General features: G+C 38.8%; 1 protein-coding gene across 2 annotated transcripts; it reads left to right on the top strand.

Annotated features, from left to right (window-relative positions):
- Window positions 1-525: 525 nt before the first annotated feature.
- Window positions 526-14,610, top strand: LOC126371248 (probable nuclear hormone receptor HR38). 2 transcript variants are annotated; one of them, XM_050016528.1, is made up of 4 exons: window positions 526-730; window positions 9,969-10,045; window positions 10,326-11,751; window positions 11,934-14,610. In XM_050016528.1, the coding sequence occupies exons 1-4, from the start codon at window positions 631-633 to the stop codon at window positions 12,185-12,187; spliced, it is 1,857 nt and encodes a 618-aa protein (XP_049872485.1). In that variant the 5' UTR covers window positions 526-630; the 3' UTR covers window positions 12,188-14,610. The 2 variants fall into 2 exon arrangements, with proteins under 2 accessions (XP_049872485.1, XP_049872492.1); XM_050016535.1 differs by having other exon boundaries at window positions 589-914.
- The last annotated feature ends 1,604 nt before the right edge of the window (window positions 14,611-16,214 follow it).

Below are 16,214 nucleotides of genomic sequence, written 5' to 3'. Positions count from 1 at the left end.
TTCACGATAGTCTAAAATTACTAATCGACTAAAAACTAAATCACCGATAAAATATTAGTTAAGTATGTCGTATTTAAATATCAATTTAAATTAAGAAACTGACCTCGCCAAAGCTTTTTTTAGTAGCTTTTATCGTATGTATATATATAATATTATCTAGAAATCATTTGGAATATTTCTTTGCGTGTGAAAGTTTCATATATTAACGTAAATAAAACCATCGGTAAAAATAACAAAGTTTGTAGCAAGCGACGACGCAATGAAAAGCTTGAAAAGTGTTGAAGAGCGGGCGGGTAGCGCGGACGTAGGAAAGCTCTGACGGTGTGGCGCGGCGGCGGCGGCGACGCGGTGGAGCAGCGCGGCCGTACGCGCGGTGCCGTTAGCGCAGGCCCGGGCGGGCGGCTGCGGGCGGGCCGTGGGAGGTACCGTTAGTGACGTCACGGCGGTGACGTCGCCGTGGTGACGTCAGGCGGCGCGATATAGTCACCAGGCTCGGCGGCGGCGGCCTCAGTAACGCACCGCCCGTCCGCCAGCGCGCACCTCGACGCGTGCCCCGCGACCGCTAGTTAGTAGCTACCGACTGACTGAGTGAGTGAGTGCGCGTGCAGTGAGTGGAATGTGCTCGGCCGCATGAGGATCCTGCTGAGTGAACTGGGACTGTCTGGCGCGTGCTTCGGCCTGACCCTGGAGTCGCGCGCCCCCTCGCTGGAGCCCGACAAGCCTGCGCCAGGTCAGCGCCCGCGCCTCCAGCCGCCTCCTTCTTCTGTGTTTATTTTCGCTTTCGTTGTGTAGAACCTCTGGGTGTTGTAGACTCTGTGTGGAACTGTCGTGACGATGGCCCTCGGCTAGAATGCGAGGTGCGTTGCTAACGCCCTCCAGCCAACACTGCGGCCTTAGACATTTCCATAACACACGTACGTACCCCCTTTTTGTTTTATGATTTATTATTATTTAAGTTGTTTTTGATTATTTTCAATTGTCCTGTATGATTGTTATTTTTTATTTATATCCTTACTGTATTGTAATTTTAAGTTACAAGTGTTATCTACGGTGTTAATTAGTTATACATAAACAGCATAAACGTCCCACTGCTGGGCACAGGCCTCCCTAATAACACACAGGTCACACAAATCTCACTATAGGGTTGGGTAATATAAACAGTGCAAAATATAAACAATGTGAACTAACAACTAAATTTAAATACAATGCAATTATTATTCGGTAAAAGTGGCAAAACTAAAGTTTATATACTTTACAATACACGTGCAATCGACTGCTCAAATTTATTTTGCTTTTCACGAAAAACGAACAAGTTAAGTAACATATAAATATGAATAACGGTAAGTACTTTGTTGCTGAAAATAGTTTATCATAAACATCTTCTAAAAGAAAAGATAAATAAAATTTCACAACCCGAGCTTACTGAACAATCGCAAATCGTTGATGTCTTTTGTATGAAAAAACTTCAAGTTAAGAAAGTGACTGGTTCCCATGACTTTTTTTTAAAGGTACTAATATAATCTATATTAATATTAATTTATAACTCAATATCAGTATCAAAATAGTTTAACACGTCTTTATGACTAAATTATATCTGTGGACATACGTCATTTATTATTTATTCTAAGAAAAAGCAAAACTTTTTGTTCAAATGAAAACTAATGCACGTGAAAGTTTTCCATTGATTTTTTTCTTATAGGAGCTATACAGCTGAACTGACATGAACGTAAAATAATTATGAAGATGGAACAACTTATAGGATTAAGTTACAAATTAATTAAATAGAAATTACACGCAACTGAAAACCTGAAACTACTTAAGGATTTTCGCATCAGTTTCGCCAAAAGATTAGCTCAAGTAAACATTTCTCGTGAAAATCTTCGTGTAACACCATGCTGTCAATAACACGCTAAGGGTAGCACTTCTTCTGCGAAACGGTATTTATAAATAACCCCTTAACACGTGCCGGTAAAACATTCACGTACTTACCTTACTTACCAATATCTGTATTAAGTAAAATAAAGAATCTTACAAAAGTAAAAATTCTAACACCTTATTAACAAACGATAGATATGCGTATAAAAATGTTGAAATAATTTACGACACGGTCAACCGGTCCCGGGTGATGCACGCAGCTCATCCGTGCGGCATAAATTACACCGCCTAACACCAGCTCCAGACATGTCATAAGAGTCATAATCATAAAGTACAGGTATTGCCTCCAACAGTTGAACATTATTATTAAGTCGACACGTAAAATTGACTTTGGATTTGTTTCGCTCGGGGCAGGTTAGGTAACGGCTGCGACTATAATGTGGGATGTTTATGTCGCGATCGCCTCCGGAGCCGATGGCCTCAGCCGCGCGGCTGCCACTTGCCCAATACACTGTCGCAACCGGCAGACGTTGCACCTGCCGAGATGCCTCTGCAAATTGCCATCTCCATAACATTATGTGTAACATAAGTGATCTCAATCTGCATACTAGTTCCAAAATTAGCCGGCTCGCCTGCACTGACCGACATCCTAACGGTGCCTAACATGTTTCCGTACCGCGCGTCTTCTTCAACTTCAAATGTAGGATATAAGTAGAAAAACAAACTTTCACTTTTATTTTGATAAGTATTTTGCAGGCGGATACCTATATCGGCAGTTTTAGTCAGAGCGATATTGAAGACAAAAGTGGTCCTATCAAAATAAAAATGACCATATTCATGTGTAATAAAATAAGCATTTAAAGTTTATGGACATAAAATGCAAATTAACGTTAGGTATTTGATCAGCCAATAAGCAATATAGACGCTTCCGTCACACGTAAGTCATTAGATTATTTTTGGCTATTACTTGATGGCAAATATGCACTTAACCTGGATATACTGCGTTACAAGGCGGGCATAGTCGGCGCCGGCTGATGGCTAGCGAGGCAGAGATACAGACAGGTGTGTTCTGATAACTGGATAAAACACGCTATCAGTTCCCAGCTGTGATGACGTCACGGCGCTCCGACGTGTTCCCGCCTGCGTCACTCTCGCTGACGAACCTCCCCGGGGGGATCGTCCTTACGCTACCCGTCACCCGTCCCATAGTCTGCGGAACCATAAATTCCCGGCACTTTCGGTTGGCAACAAACTAGCAAGAAGTTAAAATTATACTTGTTTATCAATAAACCTATACTTTAATAGCTGTATTTCTAATTACTATAAATATAGAAAGAATAATTATACTCACTTACTCTCCGTTTATGCCCTGAAACAAACATAGCAGTAGTCGACTAGCTCTACCAACAATATCACTAACAACAGTTTACGTTTACAAAACTGTTATTATGGTTTATTTAACTCAGATCATCAGCTGTCCCTCGACCAAGGGACCCCTCCCTGAGATTAGGGATATTTTAGTTACGGTATAGATCACTATCAATTTCAACCCTTCATGAACGGAATCTATTATCTAGTCACTTCACTACAAAAGCAACAATTAAGACAGTGATACAATGTTATAATATAACGTTTATGTGCGAAATGTAGTGTTGATAAATGATAACGCAAAGGCTATATTTGATTCTTATTAAGCATCAAAATCAAATTGAACAACAAGCCCATTTTATGTAGAACGGAATAGCGCTTAACTTATTTTTAGCCATTCATTTCGTAGTCGTCTATCGCTTTATGCTTGAAAGCGAGATTACGTCACGGAGTCTAAAAATATGGGGGTGGCGGGATACGGCAAGTGGTGGTGCGAGGAGCGTGTGGGTGGCGCGGGGTGGTGGCCTCGGCCTCCGCATGAGCCGCCCGTGACGTCACGCGTTACGTCACACATCGACCGCGCTGCTCAAGGACGCCCTTGCCGCCGAACCGGCTACCGACTTCCGTTTGACGGTCGGTAACTCGTAACCTAACTCGTGACCGAGCGGAAAACGTGGAAATTCTAAAGAAATTTATACGTGTCAACTTTTACAGAAAAAGTTATTTTATGACATTAAGTTACTGATGATATTTTTATTAATAGTGTTATTCGTTATGATATACAATGATCAGAAAGCTCGGTGAGGTGTGGGTACTTAGTTCATCTAGTGATGGATATACCTCTGACTACCTCTGTCTACCCTAATAAACTCTTGGTGTCTTGAGAAGCGTCTTTATCGTCCGGTAGTTATAAGCAGGGCGACGTTGCGTTAAAATCAATGTGGCGCCCTCTAGAGGACATAAACTGAAGACGAAATTCTTTTTCTTTTATTTTGTTGGGTATGAAATGAAAGCGCTTAATTTGCTCATTTCAAATATGTACATATAATATTATTAAGCTTTTACTCACAGGTTGGCTTGTATTTACGCGGATAATTACTTTTAATTGATAACAACTGCTCAGACATGCTCCGGATAGGTTTTATCTCCAAATCGTGCATAAAACATATAATGGAAGCACGTTATCTTAATAAATGAGACCCCAAAATAATATTTAAATAAAAGTTTAAACACTAAAACCCGACTACGGAAAAATCGTACTCCAAAAGTAATGAAACATCACTAATCGGAACAACGTCAAAGAAATTTTTGTCTTGTTTCATACATTTCAGAACGCGCGAAAATTTTATTTTTTCAAAAAAGTCACTCTCTAAAATTTGTAAATGTAAAACAACTACCTACTCCAGTTTTATTGTAATCGTTTTATGTTTTTACAACAAATTACCTATTAATTATGTTAATTTTATCGCAGTGTTGGTTACTTATGCGAACATTTACATTTTATGGTTGCTTGTTTCATGAAGTTATTTGATAGTATGTACACACTAAAAGCTTTTAGATAATACTAAATAGTGTTTGCAGTCTTATAATGTACCATGCTTCTTATACCGGTCTGCATTATAGTAAAAGCCGACTGAGGAATTACACGTTCAACATTATCGACGTGTTATATCATAAGCGATGAGGTGGAAATCTGTCCTCGGATTAGAGCCGTCAGCAGTCAGCACTCCTTTTATTGCCGTTTCAGTAATAAATCCCATAAAGTGGATATTTTCAGGAACAAAAAAATTCTTATACAGGTTGTGAGAACCTGCACTATTTTTAGGTGGATGAGACGTTCTACAAAAAAAATATATTTACTTTTTTTTAAATACACTTTATTGAATAAATTCTGAGTTTGAAATGGTCAAAGGCTCAAAGCTCTATGTACCTCACTCAAAGGATTGTCTATAGAACTGACAAAAATACATCTTGTCTAACATGGACTCATTACGAATTACGAATGATGGTACGACGTATTATTCTGTATTCTACGGTGTTGTGTTGGGCTGATAATCTGTCACTACTATTCATCGTGTTTATCTTTCTAAAAACGCATGGACTTTTTAGCTACTACCTTGAGAGGCATAACGGACATAAATCCATATTTGTATATAAGTGTACATATATTATCTGAAGAATTGCAAAAAAAAAACTTTTTATGACTCTATGCACTTTGACGTTACGCAGCTTGAATAAATAAGGTACCCACGTACTGTGTTTAGATGCGAAAAACAGTTTTGAGAATAATGTCCTTATAGAACTATACAGATACAAGCAAAATGTTCTACATATTTGCTAGACGTAGCCAGACGTCGTAAGCTATTTATAGAATCATCAATTTTCAGTTACCCTCTCACACGTGGATTGACTAGAACAGTTGTATACTTAAATCTACCATATGGAACAAAACTAATATTACTGAAACATGTAAACAAGCAGCTAATGTATATCCTCGTGTAATAAATTAATTCCGGACATAAATAGCATACGGCCACATATACAAAACTAAACAAAGGCTACGTGGGACTATTACGGGTTCATGGAGAGGGTAATTAGCCTATATTGTTTTATCAGTTTTCACTTTCGTATTATCTTGGTTCAATGACCCGAAAAGGATCCTATTAGTTTTACATAAAATAGTAAAATCTGTTTACCAAAAAAAGCTAAAATCAATCTAAGGACTTCAGTCATAAAAGTATTTTACGTTAGTATCTTTACAGTAAAACGCTGTCAAACCCAGTAACGAAGTAGAGGCAGGTATAATAAGGAGGTATGTACGTGGAGACGGGGTGGAGTGACGTCACCGACTGACGTCACAGCAACCCTCCCCCCACCCACTCGGCTGCCGTCTGCAGCTGATAATCTAGCCAACAAATACGTCTGTGATGGAATTAAAGTTCTATGAATAAAGCCTACGTGAATTCTTGCCGCAGAAGTCTATTAATATAAGTGGTGCAACAACTAAGTACATTTTTTTAAGTAGGCAATAAGTAGTCTTTACAGTAGAAGAAAATAAACAGACTCGCAGAACGTCATGCTACTAGATTTATTTTATCTTATTATTAATTGAAGGATTACTCTTCAACGAAACTCTATAGAGGAATGGTAGGGATTCTACTAAATTTTTTTATCATACATAGACCTTCCCCCACTTTCATCATTAACAAATATGTCTATATAATATTATTTGTATGTGTCAATGTATTTATTTCATGTAGTTAGTTCTTTTCATTATTTATTATGTTAGAATGCACTAACCAGCTACTATTAGATTTGTACAAAATTTTCTTGTACTCAAAGGTGGCCTGGAAGAAATTGCTGCATGAGCAATAAGGTCGCCTGTTGTGCCTTTCTGTATCTGTTGTCCTTATCTCTGTATATTGTGTCCATTGTATTCAATAAAGTATTTTATCTATCTTTACAATAAGAATTGCAAAGTACAAGCCGCACGCACTTCCAACTGACCTTCGAATGATAACGTAAAAAAGGTAACAAACAGGAAAGAAAAAACCAGAACACAAATTCGAATATTTTATTTCTATTTCCTTCGTTTTATTTAAAAGAAACAATTGAATTTGAAATCTTGCATAATTTGTGCCATATTAAGTACTTACTCTGATAACTCGCGTTTTTGCTGAACTTTTACCATTTATTCTTTGTAATATCTCTGTTATCAATTTTCTAAAAACACATAACTGATATTACTTTAGTACCTAGCAAGTTCTTCGACGACTAATCAAACATCGTAAAAAGAGTCCTTTATTATTTTTGGAGTAAGTAGGTCATGGAACTTTGAAACTAAGTAATAACGCTGAAACTTAGTTACTTTACAATGAAAGTATTAAAAAAAATATGATTTCAAACCCATAACGATAGAAAAGTCGAATATAATCAGAGGTATCAAACGTCACAATTTGTGCTATAGAAACCAGGTACCTACGCCGAGTCCGTTCGTCAGCACTTTTACGACAACCGACAATGCTTACGTAAAACGATACGAGCGAAAACGTCATTTAAGGAAAAGCTCTAAGTACAAATAATATCCATAGAAGAAACTGAAACGTAGGAAACCCACACACCCACGTCTGTAATCGATAAACTGTTTTCATTCGTGTGGTGCCATCTATCTGACGGGATGATAATCGCTTAGCGCACAAACAAGTAGTGGGTGCCCTCGAGAGAGCACACCCTTAGCTTGGTACTGTTGAACGTTGAATTGTCGAAGTTTACTGCGAAAGTTCCAAGAGAAGTGTCACTGTAGAAAATTTCACTCACCCTGATAGAGATGGCGTTAGTAGATTATGGTTTCGTTTTTCACTGTGTTACGTAAACCCCAGTAAAACCTACACCTAAAACCATGTTTTTGTAAACGCTCGTTATTGTTTCTTCCACTGATTTTTAAAGTTTACTCTCCGATAATATTGAATGGCATAAAACGTATTCTTGATAAACTTCCGAAGTTCAAAATCTAACTTTCTTATTTACATACAGTCAGTCATTCCCCAATCCGTTAATGAGACAGGAAAACATCTAAAGAGAACAAAGTTTATGAAATAGAAGACATTGCCTTATGATATTAACGAAGTAGTATATTAGTGACATGCCAACCCATCGCCTGTAAAAGTAGAGCAACATGTTAGACATACAATCATACTTTCTTATTCCACATCTACCCCAATGTCGTGACTATAAGCTGCATAAGTAGTTCATATCATGTGTACCATAGAATAATCTTGTAAAACTTTAAGTAAGTAACTAAATGAACAACCTGTATCTGTGAACGCCAATCCCTTCCTTTAACTAGTTTTTCGATAAGCGATAGGTAGTCATACTTCACTCACACTTGTAAACAACGTATCAAAGCGATGTATTTCTTGTTTTTGGTAAATTTTATATGCATACCCTCTCTGCCTGCTCAACGGCACTTTATCTATCTTTTGTAAAAACATTTAGTTCTCATGTTAAGTGACTATGTATAGTTTTTTTTATGAGAATAAAGTTCTTTAAACTGAAGTAGTTCATTCTAAGTTCTATATAGTCAAGGTTGATGAGTACCATCATTGATATCACAACCCACACGAGAGAAGCAGAAAAGAAAACAATTTGCATATCTCAATCACAAACCTTCTTAACCCCATAGTTTACTGCGTTTGGAGATATGGGCCGTAGAAGGACATAATCGAGATATAAATGCTTAAATATGCAGTAAATGTATCGTCTGTTGAAATATTTATAGTTTTAGTGGAAATACAAGCTTTTAATCATTCATAGAAAAGTTATATTTGACATACACAAATATTGATTTTAGTCATTCGTGAAAAATTATACTGCTTACTCACGTTTTTTAAAAACTAAATTATAAAAATACTTTTACTAATATGTTTTAACATTATATTTCATGTATTAGAATTAAACGCGCTCGAACGTTTTGTGTCCAATGACCAAAGTAACATTATTGCATCTACCATACAGTTTTTAATATAGGTATCTTTCGAAATATCCAATACGGATGTAAGTATTCGTCATATTTTTCCTGTAACAACTCTTCGTGATTTTATACCTAGACACATACTAAGCGTCTAAGCTATTTGCGTATGTGCCTGTTAAATATTCAAATCTTTAATTTGACCAATGGTTCGTGTCTTAGAAGTTTGATTTATTTTTTAAATATTGTGTCTTTATGCTAATGAAGAGTAATAAAATTGGTGGTCTACGTCGGCGGGTTTGTGATTAATACCACAAGTATAGAGCATTTTGTAATCATTTCCAATGTATTTTATAGATCAATTAGCTTAAAAGTATTCACCTTGGCCTTGTTCTAATTATATTTTTTTTTTTTTTTTTTTGAATATATGATTTATAAGAAAATATATCGCGGATTATAACAACTTACGCTACCATTATCACCCAACATCATGTTGGATGAATAAACAAAATTCCCTAAAATCACATTTATTCACCTATTTTACCTAAAAATTCAACAACAAAAGCTTTACTATTTTGTTTATAGCCTAATAAGACTGGAATTAATGGTTCTTAACATAATAGAAACTGCAAATGCCACTGATTTCATAACCTCCCAAGGGATCCATCGCCTTTTCGCCCCAAAAACTATGGAACTTGCGAGTCCGCTGGATTATAGACTCAAGTCTGCTAAATTAGGGGTGAAAATATAATAAGCTTGTCCATGGAATACATCTTTTCTTTAATAGACATAGCCGAAGTGTATACATTGGATTCAATTTTCGGGGCGTGGCGAATCAAGCACCGTGACACGATGTATTCAAAACGCCAATATTCGGTTGGCGAAATTGCAGTATAAATTAGAAGACCTTTCTTTTCCATCGTCACTGTTCGCTTTAGGAGGGTAGTCGGCAGTCGCCGGTGAAATAAGCGAGAACTATCGATTAGTCAATTACATGTGCTTGTGTTGAAGGAAGAATCAAAGTATGTTCGCCGAGGGTAAATATAAATGATGCATGCCTCGCATAGCGTGATAGTTCAAAGGACGGTGCCGTCAACAGCTTGTCCAGTTGTGTCCCGGCGCACTCCCTGCTCAACAGCGTTGGTGTACACCCGCGCCACAAACGTTTCAGGAAACTAACTTCAAGAATTCAATTTACCCGTAAAGAAATACTTTGAATTAGCAGGTGATTAACCGTAGTGATGTTTGGTTGTTACAGGGCCGAGCGCCTTAGAGCCGCGCTCGCCAAGCGCTTTTACGTCCAACTCCTCCAGCATGCTACTGCTGCAGACACAGGTGAGTAGCTTTTATAATTTCCTTAAAAAGTTCCTCCCTTTAAAATTTCATGACTCCGATAGCCCACAAAGGTACCTAATCTATTTCTATAGACAATAAAATCAATGATTAGAACACCTGCAATAAAATGAGGAGCGGGCGGCGACACGTTCACAAAGTAGTGTAGTGGCAACGCGGAACAAACTCGCCATTGGTGCGTCGCGGCCGCCCCTAACGCCGCTCTACCGCCTACCACTGCGACGACGCCTCCATTATTGATTGTTTTTTTTTTCTTTTACAGAGCAACTACGGTACGTCCTTCACTGATCTACTATCGCCGCAATATCAAGAAGACTCTTCTGAAATCCTAGAAGAAAACCTAGACCCATTCCCAGACGTCGAATTTCACGCCCCCGTGCCTCCTGAAATCAAATCGCAGAGGACGACCCCCCTGAGCGAGACTCCATCGCCAACTTTAGCTCCTGCTTTACCTAGTTTTGAAGAAACCTACTCAGTGCGCTATCCTAAGCAAGAAATGGCAGAATTTGGCATAAAAATGGACGAAGACTGCTACAATGTCAGCGCTTACTCTCATCAAGGACACGCTTCTACCCAGTTGCTGTACCAATACCACCAACCTGCACTACCATACGTGCCGACGTACAACTATGCACCTCCGCAGCCGTGCAGCCCTACGTTCGACACCGGCGGAGTGCCCCATACTCAAGATTCGTATTCTTTGCCGCCATTCCCGAGCACTGTCGACCTTCATGTATCTACGGATGCGTCGCGGCAGAGACGAGCCTCTCTACCTGTTCAGAGATCAGAATCTAGTAGTTCGAATGATAGTCCAAAACTGCACGGCAGGGTTCACTGCATGCAGGCGTCGGCACCCAGCTCGGCGTCGAGCTCGCCGGGCGGCGCGCCCCCGGACACGGTTGGCCCGCGTGCTGCACCCTCCTCGCCCAGCCAGCTGTGCGCCGTCTGCGGCGACACTGCTGCCTGCCAGCACTACGGGGTGCGGACATGCGAAGGATGCAAGGGATTTTTTAAGAGAACCGTTCAAAAGGGATCAAAATATGTATGTTTAGCAGAAAAGTCTTGCCCTGTCGATAAGAGAAGAAGAAACAGGTGCCAATTTTGCCGATTCCAAAAATGTTTAGCAGTTGGTATGGTTAAAGAAGTTGTTCGAACCGATTCGCTGAAAGGAAGACGCGGAAGATTACCATCGAAGCCGAAATGTCCCCAGGAATCTCCACCGAGCCCCCCGATTTCTCTAATTACCGCTCTGGTGCGAGCTCATGTGGACACATCTCCCGACTTTGCCAACCTTGACTATTCACAGTACCGAGAGCCGAGTCCTATGGAACCTCCCATGTCCGATTCAGAAGTGATCCAACAATTCTATTCGCTGCTGACGACATCGATCGATATGATCAAAATGTTCGCCGAGAAGGTGCCGGGCTACTCTGAATTGTGCCCTGAGGATCGCGAACAGCTCTTTGCTTCGGCACGACTCGAACTGTTCGTTCTGCGGCTGGCTTACCGCACTCGCCCCGAGGACACCAAGCTTACTTTCTGCAATGGACTCGTGCTAGACAAGCGGCAGTGCCAGCGCTCCTTCGGAGATTGGCTTCACGCGGTTCTAGACTTCAGCAACACGCTGCATTCAATGGATATCGACATATCCACATTCGCTTGCCTATGTGCACTGACTTTGATAACAGGTAAGAAACATTATTTTTAACTTAGATTACTCGGAAGTATTTTTTGGAAAACTATAGAACTAGGTATGTGCTTACACTATAATAAAGCATAGGTTAACCTAAACTTTACAGACTACAAATAGACACAAACAACACAACACAGCAATAAAGCAAACCTAACTATATATTTTCTTTGTCAACAGAGAGGCACGGTCTCAAAGAGCCTCACCGGGTTGAGCAGTTGCAGATGAAGATCATCGGCTGCCTGCGCGCGCACATGCCGGGCGGCAACCCCAGCGGCGGCGCGCCGCACTTCAGCCGCGTGCTGGGCGCGTTGCCTGAGCTGCGCTCGCTGTCAGTACAAGGCCTCCAGCGCATCTTCTACCTGAAACTAGAGGACCTAGTGCCCGCCCCTCCACTCATCGAGAACATGTTCCGCGCCAGCCTACCTTTCTAAGTGCACTGTGACTCCCAACCCTGGAACACGTAATCTGCAACAGCGACCAAACCGCTTTCGTGTAACTCCCCGTAGCGATACATTTTACCACCCGTTACCTCTGCATATCCATCAATTAACGCTGTTGCAGGTTACGTATCAATCCGAGGACCATTCCCGCCTTTGATTACAACTTCTATTTAGAGTCAACATCGTTATTTTTATAAGTGTTTAGCTCGTAAAATATTTTTATAGTAGTTGGAGCTATAGGACTCGATCTCCCACGATATTTGTTCGTGCTTATTCTGTCAGTTTCTAATATTGTAAGCAAACAAGACAATCGTATTTTTAAGTGTTAGCAATTAAGCTTAATTTATTGTACCTTTACGTATATGTCTTATTTGGGTGTGATTTTGTTGTAACTAATGTATTTAGTAGTCTGCATTTGAGTTACCGCTCGTGATTAATGGCATCTTGTCGTACAAATATTCCTATGTTATTTACTTACGTATTATTTAGGTAAGTTAAAAACTCTAGTCACAAGACTTTGAAATGTTAAAAATTGGCTCTTTCTTAGAGCTTTTTATAGTAAAAGTAAATTTACTAATGACTAAGGCATTTTGATACACGGCATGAGTGAGATTGGAAGCCAGCCGGCGAGCGGGCGCGCTGCGGCCGGCTGCGGCGGTGCCGCGGCGTCAGCGCCGTGACGCTAGCCCGCGACGCTCGGCGCAGACAATTTTGGAAGTTACCTTTTAGGTTAAATTATTTCGTAATACTTTTAGACGCTAGGACGTTGATGTAATTTGTTACTGTAATCATATAAGTCCGGAGAAAAAGTTCAGCATCGTTAATAAAATATTAAACCTTTGAAAATACAACGTGTCTTAAAGAGTACCTTCCTAGATAGATGTAGTGTAATTGTTCTCTGATATTTTTATAAACAAAAATACTTAATACGTGTTGTATATGTATTAAGTGTCAGATACTAAACATATCACTGTTCTAATATTTATTTATACTTATTTCATTACATTGCACATTCTATGAAATTTTAACCAACTCGTGCAATGCTATTAGATGTTTAAAACTAACGTTACAAGCGTTAAACATCTGCATACTTTATGGAACATTTTTTAAATGTAATTTAACATAATTGCGTAGATGTCAAATATCAAGATATATATTGTATTTCAAATAATATTGCGTCGCAAGAATACCCTCGCTGGACCAAGTAGATAACTTTATATTGGAAATTTAAAAAGCACCTGGTTGCTATTATTGTTTGGCTTTATATCCTTTCAATTATTGTAGAGAAACAGGTACTTGGTATCTACTCACTTTTATTTCAATTTTAAACAATTTGAAAGATTTTGTGAAAGATCTCTTCATAATTATTATTGCCTTATGACGCATTATCAGCGTCAGAAACAAGATTTTATAATTGCAAATGATTGCAACAAAGTACCTACTATTTTATAAAACTTAAAAACCAAGCAAAAATTGCATATTACTAAATTCCTAAATTACAGGAATGTATTGAAATTTTAATGTGCTAAAAGCACGTAGGTATATTAGCAGACACAAAAATAAACTCAGTTATCGATGTTTGCTCCTTAGGCGTAGTTGTAGACCCTTGAAAAGGTACTTTAGAGGCTAATTTTGTTACGTGCTTGACTGTATCTAATATGGTCTGTAGATAAACGTCGTCTTTGACATCTGAATTGACGGTTATTGCGAAAGTACTTAGGTAAGAGAAAAAAATATATTTAAAATATTCACGATGTTTTCCTACACCGAAAACTAATGATAGTTGTCCACTAATAAATTATTAGGTGTGTAAGTAAGATACAAGACGGACGCGTGATAATTTTGTACGATGTTGGTATATTTTGATAAATATTCAAATGCTGGACTTTTTACTCCAGTGCTAGAAACTCCTTTATATTAGTTAATTTTATAGATTTATAAGTGTACCTAATAAAAGAAATTATTGTCGTTACTTTTAAATGTGTGGGGCGAATCTGAAATATTGTTCTTTAAAATAATTACTTGGTTGTGCTTCACATATTGTTACCCAGACTTAATATTGTCAGCGATTATTTTTATACTTCTTACTACCATTGAATTGTTATAGCACACCTTTACATGTAATATTTACTCGTACTAAAGTAATAAGACGTGCAATTGACTTCACCCCTGTAACATTCCGTTTGCGCGGGCCTTAACACGTTTCTTAGAGACGGAAATGAAAATCGTAACGCTAAGAAACATTGTGTCCATTTAAATACCATTCCCGGTATCTCGTAATTTTTTAATATTCGATGTACGTAATAAACTGCATTTCTTTTTCTCAGAAATAGATGTCCTTTTGTTTAATGTTACATATTTTCTTTGTAAATACATTTTCGTCAGATTAATACTGGCGCTCATGCGTCTATGGATACGTCTCTTTTATTTTTCTCCTAAATTGTGGGTTTTGTTCACACATGTTCTATCGCAATTTAGGTAGACAATTATTTGCAAACAAATATAAAAATATATTAAGTACGCTACAGTGTGAACAAGACCTTGCTCCCCTACACTTGCTAGTACTGGTTAACCTAATACCGGTACGTAATAAAAATAGACGTCCGCGTGCTCTGACACCTGCAGGATTATTTAATTTTCACAAATCCCTACTGATTATTTTACTCGAGCGGTAAAATACTGGCCCGACAACAATAACACACCAAAACAAGAGTAGAAGGCAATAAAAGTCAAATAGGGACCGGATATCAGTACATACGTTTAAATACTATTAAATGCATAAGTTCAATAACAAGGGTCATCATTTACATCAAAAAACAAAGATTAAAGATACATAATCCATATCCATGAAATTAGAACGTTAAGCGAAGGCAAGTTTGTACAACGTCATATATTTTTTTTTTTTGTTTTTTGGAGAACGTAGCCTGGAAGGTCCCTCATCCAGCAGCCCTTATATGGCAACCGCATAACCCGCGCGACGCGATATTTGGATCAATATAATTGCTTTATTTATCGCATAGCCAATATTATAGCATTGATTCATATACCGCAACGCGAGCTATATGTGCGCAGTATTCTACGGGGGTTCTTCTTTTCTCATGTGGGTCGTGAGATAAATGGCAGACCTCATCAACGCTGGTGTCAGGCTTTAGTAACCCTATTATAATAGCCTGTTCCCTCCGAAGCGCGGATCATCTTACTTCCAGACAATCAAGTGATAAGCCTGCAATGTCCTTCCGGCCAAGTAGTTAACGCCATACACGGAAAATCTACAACAGCTCACAAAAAAGTCTGCAATATCATATCATAACCAAAGTAGTATATATCATTTCTCCACCGGAATTCGAACCCGGGACCTCATGATCGTGAACCCAACGCTCAAACTCTGTACCACACACATTGTCTATAGAGGCCGTCAATGCAACGGATCTGCTACGAGCCGTACAACTGGGCTGAGAACTATAGCCACACTTGCTAGTCAAGTCCTATGATCCTTACCAGCCTATCCACCATATTGACTCCATCATGGTGATAATGTCGAGAAAAAATAATAAGATGAAATAATTTAAATTTATTAAAATTATCTTGAACTTGTCTGGCTTTTCGGCGGGAAACGGGAACGGGACAGTTGCTTTCTTCATTGAGTAATCTAAATAATTAATACGAAGTGGTGTTTTGTGGTTAATGATCGCATTAAGTTAGTCAGAAGACATTCGCGAGTGTTATTATATTGGAGTATTCAATAAACAAAGTGTATCTGCCTATTTTCGCTTCGTGTCGGGAAGCCGCTTCATAACTCAAAAGTTTATGCGGACTTTTGAGTTAATTCGTTTGGGGTTCGGAGTAGGAGTCTACTCCGAGGGTGGGGGCTTAGGTTTCATCATCATCATTCATCACCTTTCATCATTTCATTAATCATCAAGAAAAAAAAATACGTAAGACATGGCTGTATGGGCATAGTTCCCTTTGCCTTACCCTTCGGGGAAAACCAAAACAAAAAAAAAAATTGAACTTGTCT

Source organism: Pectinophora gossypiella, chromosome 1 (assembly GCF_024362695.1).
Source record: "Pectinophora gossypiella chromosome 1, ilPecGoss1.1, whole genome shotgun sequence".
Taxonomy (NCBI): Eukaryota; Metazoa; Arthropoda; class Insecta; order Lepidoptera; family Gelechiidae; genus Pectinophora; species Pectinophora gossypiella.
Note: the sequence above shows the minus strand (reverse complement) of the source record. Positions and strands in the feature narration are given on the sequence as shown.

Excerpts from the sequence above, each read along its gene's own strand:
- LOC126371248 (XM_050016528.1), top strand. The coding sequence starts at position 631 with ATGAGGATCCTGCTGAGTGAACTGGGACTGTCTGGCGCGTGCTTCGGC. Across the intron at positions 10,046-10,325 it reads TGCTACTGCTGCAGACACAG|AGCAACTACGGTACGTCCTT; the intron begins GTGAGTAGCTTT and ends TTTCTTTTACAG. Across the intron at positions 11,752-11,933 it reads TGCACTGACTTTGATAACAG|AGAGGCACGGTCTCAAAGAG; the intron begins GTAAGAAACATT and ends CTTTGTCAACAG.